The 16,884-nt window shown below is 50.6% G+C and overlaps 1 protein-coding gene across 2 annotated transcripts in view; it reads right to left on the bottom strand.

Annotated features, from left to right (window-relative positions):
• The window catches only part of pde2a (phosphodiesterase 2A), a 404,089-nt gene extending 392,649 nt beyond the window's left edge, over positions 1–11,440 (bottom strand). The window contains exon 1 of one of the 2 annotated variants that reach the window (XM_072576762.1): positions 11,180–11,440. In XM_072576762.1, the coding sequence (XP_072432863.1) occupies positions 11,180–11,244 (65 nt within the window). In that variant the 5' untranslated portion in view covers positions 11,245–11,440. The remainder of the gene's footprint in view (positions 1–11,179) is intronic. The other variant, XM_072576765.1, reaches the window with a different exon arrangement.
• Between the last annotated feature and the right edge of the window lie 5,444 nt (positions 11,441–16,884).

The raw sequence follows: 16,884 nt of genomic DNA, 5'->3' as shown, positions 1-16,884 counted from the left end.
TAGTTTGGGGTTATGTTCAGTATGGACTAGTTGGGCCGAAGGGTCTGTTTCTGCGCTGTATGACTCTCAGACTCTATCCCAGGTGAATCTGGCCCTGATGGATGATTATTTTCTTGTATTTTAGCAAACAAGACGGTCAGTCAGTGAAAACAATCACACTAGGTGGCAGGGTTTCTCCAACAGCAGAGGAATATACAACAGAAAAAAAAACCAGAGATAAACAAAACAAACTCTAAATAGAACACCGTTAGAACAAAATTGTAAAACACTCAGCACTGCATGCTTTCACTCTAAAATAAAACAACTTGGTGATGATCCGAAACTGAAATGGCTGGAGAAACTCAGCAGGTCTGGCAGCATCATCTGTGGAGAGAGAAACAATTCAGGTCCAGTGACTCTTCAGAAGGTTTCACGGTGAGCTTTGCAAGCAGGTACCTCAGGTAAGACGGAGGAATTTTGTTGCTGATGGAATAGGGTATAAACGTGGAGGAATATTGCTGCAACTGGATGAGCATTTCTGAGACCGTACCTGGAGTATTATGTACAGTTTGGGTCTCCTGACTTGAAGTGGAGTGTCGTTGTATCGGAGGCAGTTCAGGGGAGACTCACGAGATTGATTCCAGAGGTGAGGGGTTTAGAACATAAGAACCAGGGGCAGGGGTAGGCCATTCAGCCCTTCGAGCCTGCTCAACCATTCAATAAGATCATGGTTGTTCTTTTCATGGCCTCAGCACCACTTACCCACCCTTTCACCATAATCCTTAATTAACTGTTCTATCTTTGTTTTAAGAACATTCAAAGAGGTAGCTTCAACTGGGCAAAACTCAACACTGGCAACTAAAATCAACAACACAGGAATGAGAGAGGATCTCACTGAAACATCCAGGGCTCTTAAGGGGCTTGAGTGGGTCAATGCTGAGAGGGTGTTTCCCCTCATGGAGGGTCTAGGACCAGAGGGCACAGTCTCAGAATAAAGGGGCACCAATTTCAGACTGAGATGGGGAGGAAATTCTTCTCTCAGAGGGTTGTGAGTCTTTGGAACTCTTGTCACAGAGAGAGCTGTGGGAGCAGAGTCCTTGTGGATATTTAAGGCTGAGAGAGATTCTTGATCAGTCGGGGAATCAAGGGTTCTTAGAATCCTAGAATCCCAACCAGTGTGGAAGCAGGCCATTCGGCCCATCGGGTCCACACCAACCCTCTGAAGAGCAGCCCACCCAGACCTGTCCCTGTAACCCTGCATTTCCCACGGCTAACCCACATAGCCTACCCAACCCTGAACACTATGGTGCAATTTAGCCTGGCCAATCCACCCTAACCTGCATATCTTTGGACTGTGGGAGGAAACCGGAGCACCTGGAGGAATGTGCAATCTCCACACAGACAATCGCCCAAGGCGGGAATTGAACCCAGGTCCCTGGCGCTGTGAGGCAGCAGTGCTAACCACGGAGCCACCCACAGATAAAGGGCCAAAAAGTGGACGTGAGGAATGTCAGTGCAGGTTTGAGGGGCTGAATAGCCTATATCTGTTCCTATTTCTTCTGGTGGTGTCAGCCTGATCTCATACCAAGCTATTCTTCGTAGCTGATGAAGGGCTGATAGCTGGGTGTGTAGGAGAGGGGGGAATACAAGCACCAGGAAACAGGTAAATGAATGGGTGCAGCTCTGTAAAATGTGCATATCTGTCAGGTAGGCAGAAGTGAGGACGGCAGATGCTGGAGATCAGAGTCAAGAGAGTGGTGCTGGAAAAGCACAGCAGGTCAGGCAACATCCGAGGAGCAAGAAAATCAACATTTTGGGCAAAAGCCCTTCATCAGGATCCCTGATGTCGCCGATATGTCTGTCAGGTGTTAGGTTAACCTAAACACGTTGTGAAACCAGCCCCTTTGACAACCCACAGACTGGTTTCTGAAGAAACATTTGGTCAAGTGTTAGCAGATTGTGACAGACCCTGATGAAGGGCTCCTGCCCGAAATGTCGATTTTCCTGCTCCTCGGATGCTGCCTGACCTGCTGTGCTTTTCCAGCACCACTCTAATCTAGACTCTGGTTTCCAGCATCTGCAGTCCTCCCTTTTGCTCAGTGTCAGACTCATTCCCACCCTTGAGAAGCCGGTTACTGATGTGTCCTTACAATGATGGATACCCCACCCGATTCTCAGATACGTCTCCTTCAAGGACAATTGCAGCTGAGGCACTAGTGGGAACTTTATCTCAGTCCTTTTGTAACCTGATATTTAAAATTTTCCAGGATGCAGTCTGGGTGTGAAATCATTGAAGTTACCTGCGTATAATCGGCAGACACACGAAACTTTGGAGAGATACCATCAGGATCTCAGGGCCATGTTTAAGGCACATGGGTCACAGATACCCACAGGACTGAGGTAAAGGAGTCAATGTCTCTGTATCTGCGACCCGAAATCCCCTAAAGAAATCTACTGGCTTCACTCCATTCAAACGGATTGATAACAATGAGCCTGGTGTTGTCCAGATGTTCTCACACTGCTGCGGGCTGGTCAGCTACTCAACCTTCCCACCAGCTGACCCGACAAATTCTCCCATTGCTGCTGGGAACCTTTCAACTTTATATTCACAGGATGTGAGTATCACCAACTGCGCCAGTGTTTATTGCCCGTCCCTAGTTGCCCCTTGAGTAGGTGGGGGGTGAGCTGCCTTCTTGAACCACTGCAGTCCACGTGCTGTAGGTCGACCCACAATGTCCCTTAAGGAGGGAATTCCAGGATTGTGACCCAGTGACAGTGAAGGAACAGCGATATATTTCCACGTCAGGATGGGGAGTGACTCGGAGGGGAACTTGCAGGGGGCGGTGTTCCCATGTATCTGCTGCCCTTGTCCTTCTCGATGGAAGTGGTCGTGGGTTTGGAAGATTTTATTGGATAAATCCTCCTGATTGCAGCGACAAAATTGATTCTGTCACATGAACATTTCATGGCAATATCACCACAGGGAACATGGTAAGACAGTTGGACTGCAGAGGTTCAAGAAGGCAGCTCACCCCCACCTTCTCAAGGGGCAACTAGGGACGGGCAATAAATGCTGGTCCAGCCAGTGATGAGTGGAAACAGGCTGGAGGGAAAATTACAGAGAATGACAGAGTGAGAAAGAGGTCGAAGGGGAGAGAGAGAGAGAGAGAGAGAGAGATGTTTCTGAATGGAAATCTCCTCCAAATCAATTAAACATTACCAGGGGTCCCAGATTTATGAATATGAATGTAATCTCATACAGGGGAGTAATTTTAAATATCTGACATATGAACAGTTCCTGTAGCTGCAAACGGCTGCTTTCCATTGACCGTCAATATGTTCCAGCTTGTGGACAGAAGGGAACCAGTTCACAAACCAGGGATTGCTGTTCTGGGAGACCGTGCTAGACACTGTGTTCTGATACTTAACAGAAAGATAATGGAAAAATCAGGAAAGGTTCATAAATGAATACAGGCAGTCCCGACCTTACAAACAGGTTCCATTCCTGAGAATGTTCGTAAGTCAAGTTGGATGCAACTGAGAACACACACGATGTTACATGCAGTATATAACATTAAAACAGGGTTTATAAGCTGCTGTCCAATACGGTCTACATATACATCTCCAAAAATATGATGTGGAGGTGCCTGGGGTGGTCAAGGTCAGAGGTCACATGACACCTGTCCAACAGACGTCACCTAACCAAGGGGCAGTGCTCAAAAAGCATGTGATTCCAATTAAACTTGTTGGACTATACCCTGGTGTTGTGTGATGTCTGATTTTACCCACTACAGTCCAATACAGGCAACTGGAAACCCACACAGACACAGGGAGAATGTGCAAACTCCTCACAGACAGTTACCAGAGGCTGGAATTGAACCCGGGTCTCTGGCGCTGTGAGGCATCAGTGCTAACCACCGAGTCACCGTGCCAGTGTGCAGCACAGAAACAGACCCTTCAGTCCAATCCGTCCATGCCGACCGGATATCCCAACCCAATCTCGTCCCACCCGCCAGCACCCGGCCCATATCCCTCCAAACCCTTCCTATTCATATACCCATCCAAATGCCTCTTAAATGTTGCAATTGTACCAGCCTCCACCACTTCCTCTGGCAGCTCATTCCATACACGTACCACCCTCTGTGTGAGAAAGTTGCCCCTTAAGTCTCTTTTATATCTTTCCCCTCTCACCCTAAACCTATGCCCTCTAGTTCTGGACTCCCCGACCCCAGGGAAAAGACTTTGTCTATTTATCCTATCTATGCCCCTCATAATTTTGTAGACCTCTATAAGGTCACCCCTCAGCCTCCGACGCTCCAGGGAAAACAGCCCCAGCCTGTTCAGCCTCTCCCTGTAGCTCAGATCCTCCAACCCTGGCAACATCCTTGTAAATCTTTTCTGAACCCTTTCAAGGATCTCTTGGGGCCTTGGAGGGGAGCACCCACACCTCCCCCCTTACTTCCCTCCAAGGCCCCAAGGGATTCTTCCATATCCGTCACAAATTCACCTGCACCTCCACACACATCATTTACTGCATCCGCTGCACCCGATGTGACCTCCTCTATATCAGGGAGATAGGCCGCCTACTTGCGGAACGTTTCAGAGAACACCTCTGGGACACCCGCACCAACCAACCCAACCGCCCCGTGCTGAACACTTTAACTCCCCCTCCCACTCCGCCAAGGACATGCAGGTCCTTGGCCTCCTCCATCGCCAGACCATGGTAACATGATGCCTGGAGGAAGAGCACCTCATCTTCCGCCTAGGAACCCTCCAACCACAAGGGATGAATGCAGATTTCTCCAGTTTCCTCATTTCCCATCCCCCCACCTTATCTCAGTCCCAACCCTCCGACTCAGCACCGCCTGCTTGACGTGCAATCTTCTTCCCAACCTCTCTGCCCCCACCACCTCTCCAGCCTATCATCCTCACCTTAACCTCCTTCCACTTATCGCATTCCCAATACCCCTCCCCCAAGTCCCTCCTCCCTACCTTTTATCTTAGCCTGCTTGGCACACCCTCCTCATTCCTGAAGAAGGGCTTATGTCCGAAACGTCGATTCTCCTGCTCCTTGGATGCTGCCTGACCTGCTGCGCTTTTCCAGCAACACATTTTCAGCTCTGATCTCCAGCATCTACAGTCCTCACTTTCTCCTACTTCATTTACACAGGCACTTACCTATTGGAAGGATCGTTTCTCAGAGCAGAGAGGGATGTTATTCAGAAAAGACAGGGATGAGGGAGATGCTGATGAAGAACTTAGAATCCCTTCAGCCCATCGAGAACATCCCCACCCTCTGAAGAGCATCCTGTATTGTTGAAGATGATGGATTTGGCTCTTTTGAGCTTGTTGAACGTTATTTCAAGGGATGGTTGGACTGAGGCCTCACGCTGTTCTACACGTTTCTCCTTCTAACACTGTAACCACTCACCAACAGCTCTTTGGACCTTGGTGTATCTGGGAATGTTTGGGGTCTTGTCCTGCAAATCCACTCATTCCTTCTCGGATCAGCCTAAGAGGGTTCTGCCAGTTCCTTGACCATGAATCCCTTTGAGTTGCTGATTCTGTTTTGTCTTCATCTGGTGCTTCAGTCCCAACGGGGCCTTACGAATTGGCTCTTGGGATTCGAACAATTCCTGACCATCTCCAAGTTGGAGTTGCTTATCAAAGTCCATTGCTTTCTTCATCGCTACCTCAATAGTTTCTTCAAAACCAAGGAAGCCTTTAATAAATTGAGGGCAAAGTCTTTTCCAGATTACATTCCTGTTGCGTTGCTTGACCTCATCCCTTCAATGTTCTTTACTGCTTGGTAGGTTTTATTGGGCGTACAAAATTCCTTCAGGTTCTTGACCTCTTCCGGTCGGGAGGAACATGTCCTATTTTTCTAATCAACTTGTTCAGTGACATTACAGCGCCCGTCTGGAGCAGGTGGGACTTGAACCCAGGAATCCTGGTTCACGGGTAGGGACACTACCACTGTAGGCTGTGGCAGGCTTTAAAGAAAGCAATGACACCCTGAGCCCTAGGGCAGAGGTTGTGTGGGGTGGCATGCCCAGCCTGAATGTCAGGATGAAAATTATCCCGGAAAGCCGGATTTCCAGGAGCATTATCTCGGATTAATAAGCTCCTGAAGGACACACTCATTGAGGCACAGCGTCTCTCTAGCTCAGCACAAACCAATGCCAGGACCAGCCCTTCAAAAAGCTCAATCTCACCCAGGCCTTTTTCATGGGACTGTCACATGATGGAAGGGAACACCTTCCAGATGCCGTTCAAATCCCTCGGGTCTTCAGCACCTTACATCAACATAGGCCGACACTGCTAAACACCACAGCACTGCCACCAAGAAATAGGCAGGTACACCTCCTGTCATTTTAATAACAAAGGCCATAGGCTAAAGGCCAGCAGCAGGCCATTCGGCCTATTCCAACACTCTGAACAACAGCCTGCCCAATCACAGTAACCCTGCATTTCCTGTGGCCAACCCACCCTCACCTGCAGATCTTTGGCCTGTGGGAGGAACCTGGAGCAAACCCACGCAGATACGGGGAAGAATGTGCAAACTCCACACAGACAGTCGCCCGAGGCTAGAATTGAACCCAGGTCCCTGCCGCTGTGAGGCAGCAGTGCTAACCAGTGAGCCACCGTACCGCCCAGTTTCCCCACCACACTTCGCCCTTAGGTCTGCATACAGACAGATTGGTTTCTTTGTGAGTACAGTTCCAGCCAACCAACAAACCACACTGAGACTGATCCTTAAACCAAACAACTAACTGGGTTTCTGGAATGAATCCGCTCCATGGTTTAATAATGACCATGGCCATCAGGGGCATGTTCCAGAAGGTGCACTTTCACCTTTTAGAATTGTTCCAACTGTGGCCTGACTCTTTTCTGATGTTTGTCGAGAGTGTGGTGCTGGAAAATCACAGCTGGTCAGGCAGCATCTGAGGAGCAGCGAATATGCACTTTATCAGGAATGATGAAGAAGAACGTATGCCCGAAACGTCGACTCTCCTGCCCCTCGGATGCTGCCTGACCTGCTGCGCTTTTCCAGCACCACTCTCTTGAGTCTGATCTCCAGCATCTGCAGTCCCCACTTTCTCCTCTTTTCCGAGGTTTCTTGGCCTTTTGCCTTTTCTTAGATTGCTCGATTATGTCAACTTTCAGCTCCATTGTTTTATGTTTCATCAATGCTCTCTAACATTGGGTGTGTGTCTGGGCAGCTTGATAGCTGTTGTACATAACAGCAACATGAAACCATCTGTATATAAAACCTCGCCATATAGTTAACACACATCAGTCATCACCTCTCCGATCCTCCAATCCGAAGTATGGACACAGTCACTTGTCACGTCCTGTATCTAATGGGATCTCATTCATACATCCCAGCATTATTAAGGCCTGTACATATGTTTGTAAGTATCAACATTCATTAGCTGGATGTCCATAAATCAGGGAGCACGTGTATTAGAAATCTGTTGTGATGTTTACAAAATTTTGACGGGCATGGATAGGATAAATAGACAAAGTCTTTTCCCTGGGGTGGGGGAGTCCAGAACTAGAGGGCATAGGTTTAGGGTGAGAGGGGAAAGATACAAGAGACCTAAGGGGCAATCTTTTCACCCAGAGGGTGGTACGTGTATAAAATGAGCTTCCAGTGAATGTGGTGGAGGCTGGTACAATTACAACATTTAAGAGGCATTTGGATGGGTATCTGAATAGGAAGGGTTTGGAGGGATCTGGGCCGGGTGCTGGAACTAGAATAGGTTGGGATATCGGGTTGGCATAGATGGGTTGGACCGAAGGGTCTGTTGCTGTGCTGTACATCTCTATGACTCTATGTACCTGTAGTGATGGGACCTCAGAGCTTTATGTTAGCTGGACATGATGTAGATGTAGGAAACTTGAATGATAGAGGATCTTAGAGAAACACATACACTTACACAGGGAATAGATCAGATAGAAACAGGGAGGATGTTTCCACTGGTGGGTCAAACTAGAACGAGGTGGCATAGTCTCAATCTAAGGGGGAGCAGGTTTCAGACGGAGTTCAGAAGGAATTAAGGCAGGGCTGAGGAACTGAATAATTACTTTGAGTCAGTCTTCATGGCGGAAGACACAAGAAATACCCCAAATATTCAAGAGAGTCAGGAGGCAGAGCCAAGTCTGGAGGCCATCACCAAAGTGGAGGTGCCATAAAACTGTCAGGTCTGAAGGTGGATAAATCACTAGGACCAGGTGGGATACACCCCAGAGCTCAGAAGGAGATAACTGAGGAGACAGTAGTGATCTTTCAGGTTCTCACTGGAGTCAGAGAGGGTCCCAGAGGATTGGAAACTCACTGATGTAACCTCCCCCCAAGCCGTCTAACGAGGGAGCAAGGCAGAGAACAGGAAATTATAGGCCGCTTAGCCTGACCTCGGTCGTTGGTCAGATTCTGGAGTCCATTGTGAAGGATGGCAAAACAGAGCAAAGTCAGCATGGTTTCATCAAGGGAGGTCATGCCTGACAAACCTTTTTGTATTCTTTAAGGAGATAGTGAGCAGGTTAGTCTAAGGAGAGCCAGTGGACATTATCTATCCGGACTTCGAGAAGGACTTTGATAAGGTGCTGCTCAGGAGGCTGCTGAGTAAGATAAGGGCCCATCTTGTTAGAGGCAAGGTGCCGAAGGGTCTGTTTCTGTGCTGTATGACTCTATGACTCACATCCAAGACTGAAATCCAGCTTGATGGACCATATCTTTGTTGGAGAATCTAGTGAAACACAGTCACATGAGTTGCAGTTTCCCTTCACGACAGAACAGAAGTTTAGTACACCAAAGATGAAAACAAAATAAAACAAAAATGGACCATAGGAATATAAAATACAGTTAGAAAAATAATCTTAAAACACCCAGCAAAACAGAGTTTCAATCTAATTCCCAATGTCATCACTTTACAGTGATTGGAATCCAGAGAAACTACAACAATCCATTCAAAACCATTCAGCTCGATGAAGCTAGATATCCCCTGATTATTTCTGTCAACTGGGAAGTCTTCTTACACAATGCTCATAAAACGTAGAGCTGAGACTTTCTCTGCTTTTTAATAACCAGCAGATTACTAACCAAATGCTTCTGATCTGGAAGTTGCACAGACTAAACTCTTGTTGTGAAACTTGAAACGGTTCAGAAAAGATGTACAAGGATGTTGCCAGGGTTGGAAGGTTTGAGCTACAGGGAGAGGCTGAACAGGATGGGGCTGTTTTCCCTGTAGCGTCAGAGGCTGAGGGGTGACCTCAGAGGTTTACAAAATCATGAGGGGCATTGATAGGGTAAGTAGGCAAAGTCTTTTCCCTGGGGTGGGGGGGTCCAGAACTAGAGGGTATAGGTTTAGAGTGAGAGGGGAAAGATATAAAAGAGACCTAAGGGGCAATCTTTTCATACAGAGTGTGGTAGGTGTATGGAATGAGCTGCCAGAGGATGTGGTGGAGGCTGGTACAATTACAACATTTAAGAGGCATTTGGATGGGTATATGAATAGGAAGGGTTTGGAGGGACATGGGCTGGGTGCTGGCAGGTGGGACTAGATTAGGTTGGTATATCTGGTTGGCATGGACGGGTTGGACCGAAGGGTCTGTTTCCATGCTGTACATCTCTATGACTCTATGATACTGAGATAACTGCTGTTGCTGAACTGTTGTATCCACCTTTTCCAGGACAAGAGACTATATTAACTTTTGTATCTAACCCCGTGCTGTCCTGCTCTGTGAGAGTTTGATGGGGACAGTGTAGAGAGAGCTTTACTCTGTATCTAACCCCGTGCTGTCGTTGTTCTGGGAGGTTTGATGGGGACAGTGTAGAGAGAGCTTTACTCTGTATCTAACCCCGTGCTGTCACTGTCCTGGGAGGTTTGATGGGGACAGTGTAGAGAGAGCTTTACTCTGTATCTAACCCCGTGCTGTCGTTGTTCTGGGAGTGTTTAGAACACAGAAATAGAACAGTACAGCACAGAACAGGCCCTTCAGCCCACGATGTTGTGCTGACCATTGATCCTCATGTATACACCCTCAAATTTCTGTGACCATATGCATGTCCAGTAGTCTCTTAAATGTCCCCAATGACCTTGCTTCCACAACTGCTGCTGGCAACGTATTCCATGCTCTCACAACTCTCTGTGTAAAGAATCCGCCTCTGACATCCCCTCTGTACCTTCCTCCAACCAGCTTAAAACTATGACCCCTCGTGTTAACAATTTCTGCCCTGGGAAATAGTCTCTGGCTATCGACTCTATCTATGCCTCTCATTATCTTGTATACCTCAATTAGGTCCCCTCTCCTCCTCCTTTTCTCCAATGAAAAAAGTCCGAGCTCAGTCAACCTCTCTTCATAAGATAAGCCCTCCAGTCCAGGCAGCATCCTGGACAATGGGGACAGTGTAGAGAGAGAGTTTTACTCTGTATCTATCGCTGTGCTGTCGCTGTTCTGGGAGTGTTTGATGGGGACAATGTAGAGGGAGCTTTACTCTGTATCTAACTGTGTGCTGTCTCTGTCCTGGGAGTGTTCGGTTGGAACCGTGTAGTGGGAGCTTTGCCCTGCTGTCCCTGTCCTGGGAGTGCCTGGTCTTTGAAATTACAAACCTTGGCATTCTCAATCCGAACTCCCCTCTGACACATGAACATATAAATTCCCTGGTAATGGAAAGTCAGCATTTTAAACACAACAGTGCTCTGAGCTGCTGCCAACAGCCCATCAAGTGAGACTGAAATGCAAAGTCATTGTGGAAAAATCAATACGGATCTATCTAAAGCCGCATTAATAAGCAGTTACTATAGATATGGAAGGGACGAGAGGATTACTTTACAATGCAGTCATCACTTGAGAAGTTGAATGTCATTTCCAGCAATCTCACTCAGTCATGAGCTTGGAACAGACTCAGTACAGGAATCTCAACACCATACAGAAACAAGGGACTGGAACAGGATCTGTTAGTGAACATGTACGAGGATTCAATGATTCCCCAGCCCCTTGGCTAGGTGCTGGCTACACAGCGGGGATCTGCCAGGACAGGAACCCTTTAATCAGATGAAAATGAAGGGAAAGTATTTTCCACTCTCCACTGCAGAGTGGGCAGTGGGACATTAATCCCAATTGTCCCAACCTGCTGATACAATCACTGAGCTGCTCTGAGAACTCGCCTGGAAATCCGAAACAAAACACTTACATGATCTTGGCCGGGTTGGAGTCAGACTGCCGACAGAGCAAGGAGCATCTAAGAGCTTGTCCCATCCTCTGGGGCCAGGGCTCATGCTTTCTCCAGGAATGGGTTTGGAATTCAAAAGAGGAGCATCTCTTTCTCCCTCTCCCGGCCTCTCACTCTCGTTCCGTCTCTGCCTTTATTCCCTGTACAGGCCGAGCAGCACAGGCAGTGAAAGAAGCACGTCAGACTCTCGATCAACCTCCCTCCAACACCAGCAGCGAAGGCAACAGACCCCTGAGGACAGAGATTCAAACTCCCAATCAATCCTGATCTCACCCAGAGGAATTACTCAGAGAGCCCAAGATTGGCAGAACTGACAACGCATTTTATAGAGGCACAATCTTTGACAGATATTATTTTGTAAATGTAAACATTCCAAGCTAATTATATAGCTCATTGATCTTTTTTCCATAACGGGAATTAATTGTATGATTGTATTCATCAACGACGTTTTTGTATAAAACACCCTGTTGGTTGGGAGGCAGCAACAAATGTTGGTCATTTAGCTTCACCTTCCAGGAAATTCAGGAAAACAATCTGTCCTCATTCCCTTAGAGACAGTGCTGAGGGGGTGCAGCACTGTCGGAGGGTCAGTGCTGAGGGAGCGCCGCACTGTCGGAGGGTCAGTGCTGAGGGAGCACCGCACTGTCGGAGGGTCAGTGCTGAGGGAGCACCGCACTGTCGGAGGGTCAGTGCTGAGGGAGTGCCGCACTGTCGGAGGGTCAGTGCTGAGGGAGTGCCGCACTGTCGGAGGGTCAGTGCTGAGGGAGTGCCGCACTGTTGGAGGGTCAGTGCTGAGGGAGTGCCGCACTGTCGGAGGGTCAGTGCTGAGGGAGCACCGCACTGTCGGAGAGTCAGTGCTGAGGGAGTGCCGCACTGTCGGAGGGTCAGTGCTGAGGGAGTGCCGCACTGTCGGAGGGTCAGTGCTGAGGGAGTGCCGCACTGTCGGAGGGTCAGTGCTGAGGGAGTGCCGCACTGTCGCAGGGTCAGTGCTGAGGGAGTGCCGCACTGTCGGAGAGTCAGTGCTGAGGGAGTGCCGCACTGTCGGAGGGTCAGTGCTGAGGGAGTGCCGCACTGTCGGAGGGTCAGTGCTGAGGGAGTGCCGCACTGTCGGAGGGTCAGTGCTGAGGGAGTGCCGCACGGTCGGAGGGACAGTGCTGAGGGAGTGCCGCACTGTCAGATGGTCAGTGCTGAGGGAGTGCCGCACTGTCAGATGGTCAGTGCTGAGGGAGTGCTGCACTGTCAGAGGGTCAGTGCTGAGGGAGCTCCGCACTGTCAGAGGGTCAGTGCTGAGGGAGTGGGCACTGTCAGAGGGTCAGTGCTGAGGGAGTGGGCACTGTCGGAGGGTCAGTGCTGAGGGAGTGCGGCACTGTCAGAGGGTCAGTGCTGAGGGAGTGGGCACTGTCAGAGGGTCAGTGCTGAGGGAGTGCCGCACTGTCAGATGGTCAGTGCTGAGGGAGTGCCGCACTGTCAGAGGGTCAGTGCTGAGGGAGCTCCGCACTGTCAGAGGGTCAGTGCTGAGGGAGTGGGCACTGTCAGAGGGTCAGTGCTGAGGGAGTGGGCACTGTCGGAGGGTCAGTGCTGAGGGAGTGCGGCACTGTCAGAGGGTCAGTGCTGAGGGAGTGGGCACTGTCAGAGGGTCAGTGCTGAGGGAGTGGGCACTGTCAGAGGGTCAGTGCTGAGGGAGTGCCGCACTGTCAGAGGGTCAGTGCTGAGGGAGCTCCGCACTGTCGTAGGGTCAGTGCTGAGGGAGTGGGCACTGTCAGAGGGTCAGTGCTGAGGGAGTGGGCACTGTCAGATGGTCAGTGCTGAGGGAGCGCCGCACTGTCGGAGGGTCAGTGCTGAGGGAGTGCTGCACTGTCGGAGGGTCAGTGCTGAGGGAGTGTCCCACTGTCGGAGGGTCAGTGTTGAGGGAGTGCCGCACTATCAGAGGGTCAGTGCTGAGGGAGTGCCGCACTGTCAGAGGGTCAGTGCTGAGGGAGCGCTGCACTGTCGGAGGGTCAGTGCTGAGGGAGTGGGCACTGTGGGAGGGTCAGTGCTGAGGGAGTGCCGCACTGTCAGAGGGTCAGTGCTGAGGGAGTGCCGCACCGTCGGAGGGTCAGTGCTGAGGGAGCTCCGCACTGTCGGAGGGTCAGTGCTGAGGGAGTGGGCACTGTCGGAGGGTCAGTGCTGAGGGAGTGGGCACTGTCGGAGGGTCAGTGCTGAGGGAGTGGGAACTGTCGGAGGGTCAGTGCTGAGGGAGTGCGGCACTGTCAGAGGGTCAGTGCTGAGGGAGTGCGGCACTGTCAGAGGGTCAGTGCTGAGGGAGTGGGCACTGTCAGAGGGTCAGTGCTGAGGGAGTGCCGCACTGTCAGAGGGTCAGTGCTGAAGGAGCTCCGCATTGTCGTAGGGTCAGTGCTGAGGGAGTGGGCACTGTCGGAGGATCAGTGCTGAGGGAGTGGGCACTGTCGGAGGGTCAGTGCTGAGGGAGCGCCGCACTGACGGAGGGTCAGTGCTGAGGGAGTGCCGCACTGTCAGAGGGTCAGTGCTGAGGGAGTGGGCACTGTCGGAGGGTCAGAGCTGAGGGAGTGCCGCACTGTCGGAGGGTCAGTGCTGAGGGAACGCCGCACTGTCGGAGGGTCAGTGCTGAGGGAATGGGCACTGTCGGAGGGTCAGTGCTGAGGGAGTGCCGCACTGTCGGAGGGTCAGTGCTGAGGGAATGGGCACTGTCGGAGGGTCAGTGCTGAGGCAGCGCCGCACTGTCGGAGGGTCAGTGCTGAGGGAATGGGCACTGTCGGAGGGTCAGTGCTGAGGGAATGGGCACTGTCGGAGGGTCAGTGCTGAGGGAGTGCTGCACTGTCAGAGGATCACTGCTGAGGGATTGCTCCTGACAAAGCTTTTTGATGAAATACATTTAAAGAAAAAAAATGTCATACCTAAGACGATCAGAAATAGGAACAGGAGGTGGCCATTCAGCCCCTCAATCCTGCTCCCCCATTCAGTGGGATCATGTCTGATCCCACATTCCTCACATCCACTTTCCTAACCCTTTCCCTGTATCCCTTGATTCCCCGACTGATCTCTCTCAGCCTTAAATATCCACAAAGACTCTGTCCCCACAGCTCTCTCTGTGACAAGGAGTTCCAAAGACTCTCAAACCTCAGGAGAAATTCCTCCCCATCTCAGTCTGAAATTGGTGCCCCTTTATTCTGAGGCTGTGCCATCTGGTCCTCGACCCTTCCATGACGGGGAAACACCCTGTCAGTATTGACCCTTAAGAAGTCTGTTGACATTGTTTACCTGTGCCTAAAATCTATTAAACTGCACATAAATACTAACTCTTGTTCGGTTCGGAAAGCTGATGTGTGTGAATCGGAGTCTATTGGACAGCAAACCCCGGCAATTATCCCGGTTCTGATAAAACCGTTAACCTAGAGCCCGGGTGTCTCTGGAGAAGGGGCACGCGGTGTCCACCAACACCCTGGAGTGTTCAGGGAGAGGTGGGCGACACAGGGAGTGGAGTGCATTATTTCCCCCTCTAACTCTATTTTGATTTAATCCCTACCCTCCCCTTCACTGTTTGATCACACAGCATTGCCCTTTGATGTGAAGGGCACTGCTGGTCGTAGGCTACTCGGGTGTTTCCTTTCTTCCTGGTGGTGGAAACTGAATAAAGATTCGTGCACCTTGTGTCTCACACACCCACACACACACCATGGGTGCTGGGGAAAAAATGAGCACTACTGCAGTTCGGCGGGAGTGTGGGAAACAAAACCGTTCACCTGTTGTGATGACTTTGGGACTAGCGGGGACTTGATTTTCAGCGTGTCCCCCCGGGTGGGCGTTGACACTGGGCTCTGACTTGTCTAACGTTACCACCAACTGGAATCATAGTGAGGGAAGGTTGCAAGCTGAAAACCAAAAGAACTGCAGATGTTGTCAATCAGAAGCAAAAGCAGAAATCGCTGGAAAAGCTCAGCAGGTCTGACAGCATCTGTGGAGGGAAAGCAAAGCTAACGTTTTGGGTTCTGAGGGTTTTAACCTTCTGGGGACAGGTCACTGGACCCGAAACGTTGGAGCTGGGCATTGCTGTACAGAGAGCTAGCATGGATTGATGGGACAAATGGCCTCTCTCTAGACCATGTGGATGAAGAGTTAGATGTGGGGCACGACCAGGCTATTAGGATTGATGAGCCCACCCTTTTTCCAGACGGTCCCCCCCATCTCTCTGGAACCACACCAGGGGGCTCATACAGGACTCACAGACAGTGAGGCCTCCAGATGCAGGAAACCTGAGTCAATCAATGGGCTGCTGGAAAAGCACAGCAGGTCAGGCAGCATCCGAGGAGCAGGAGAGTCAACGTTTTGGGGCCAAAACCCTTCCGCTGACTATCCTGTTCCTCAGATGGTGTCCTGGCTGCTGTATTTAACTCAGGGTTCATCCAGAATGCTGCAGAGACTGGAGCTCTGAAACAAAATAAATACTGACTCCGGTGCACTGGCTACCAGAGAAACTCAGTGGGTCAGGTGTCGTCCGTGGAGAGGGAAACAAAGTTAGCATCAGAACCCCATGGGCACTTCTCCCAGGTTCTGTACAGCCAGCTATTTCCAGCACAGCTTCCAGGGAGGCAAGGGGGACGGTCATTCCTGGGAGACGTTCAGTGCAATGTCCCCCATGTTTCAGTCTGACTGGAACCTGTGACCTGCTGGGAACAAAACCTGCAAACGCTGGAGGAACACAGCAAGGCAGGCAGCATCAGGAGGGACAGGCAGGAGGCTGGGGGAACACAGCAAGGTAGGCAGCATCAGGGGGGACAGGCAGGAGGCTGGGGGAACACAGCAAGGCAGGCAGCACCAGGAGGGACAGGCAGGAGGCTGGGGGAACACAGCAAGGCAGGCAGCATCAGGGGGGACAGGCAGGAGGCTGGGGGAACACAGCAAGGCAGGCAGCATCAGGGGGGACAGGCAGGAGGCTGGAGGAACACAGCAAGGCAGGCAGCATCAGGAGGGACAGGCAGGAGGCTGGAGGAACACAGCAAGGTAGGCAGCACCAGGAGGGACAGGTAGGAGGCTGGAGGAACACAGCAAGGCAGGCAGCGTCAGGAGTTAGAGAAGTCGATGTTTTGGGTATAACTCCTCTCCAGGAAACGTTCCTGTGTTGGCAGAGATTTGTTCACATCCACCATACAATATTCTCGGTCCTAACGTGCTGCCACATCAGGATCTGTTCACTTACTGCAGCCATTAACCATTTGGTTAAGAAATGGCTCGAGGAGACATTGATGCGATGTGATGATGTGAGGTTCCATTGACCCCTGCGGCCATGGAGATGACCTCCCATCGCTCCCACACACCCTCTCCGAATGGTCAGCTACCTGGATTTATAAAGCTGGCTTCCTTCCCTCTCTCACTGAGCGTGTTTAAGTTTCAGTCGACTCCCCTCCCCAGCCCCAACAAACTGCCCAGATCAAACAGTTAAAGGTGAATTTGTTGTTGAGGAGTGAGGTGCTGGAACAGCCCAGCAGGTCAGGGGCAGGAGAGTCGACGTTTCGGGCAAAAGCCCTTTATCAGGAATGAGGGTCAGGTCAATTCACTGCAAATTACTCCTGACAGTATCTTGGGGATAAGGAGATAAAGTTATGAACAAGACATTCCAAAACAAATTGCGGTGGTGATGGTATTGTGGTACC

Source organism: Chiloscyllium punctatum, chromosome 9, assembly GCF_047496795.1.
Source record: "Chiloscyllium punctatum isolate Juve2018m chromosome 9, sChiPun1.3, whole genome shotgun sequence".
NCBI lineage: Eukaryota > Metazoa > Chordata > Chondrichthyes > Orectolobiformes > Hemiscylliidae > Chiloscyllium > Chiloscyllium punctatum.
The sequence above is the reverse complement of the archived record's forward strand: the minus strand, read 5'-3'. Positions and strand labels throughout refer to the sequence as shown.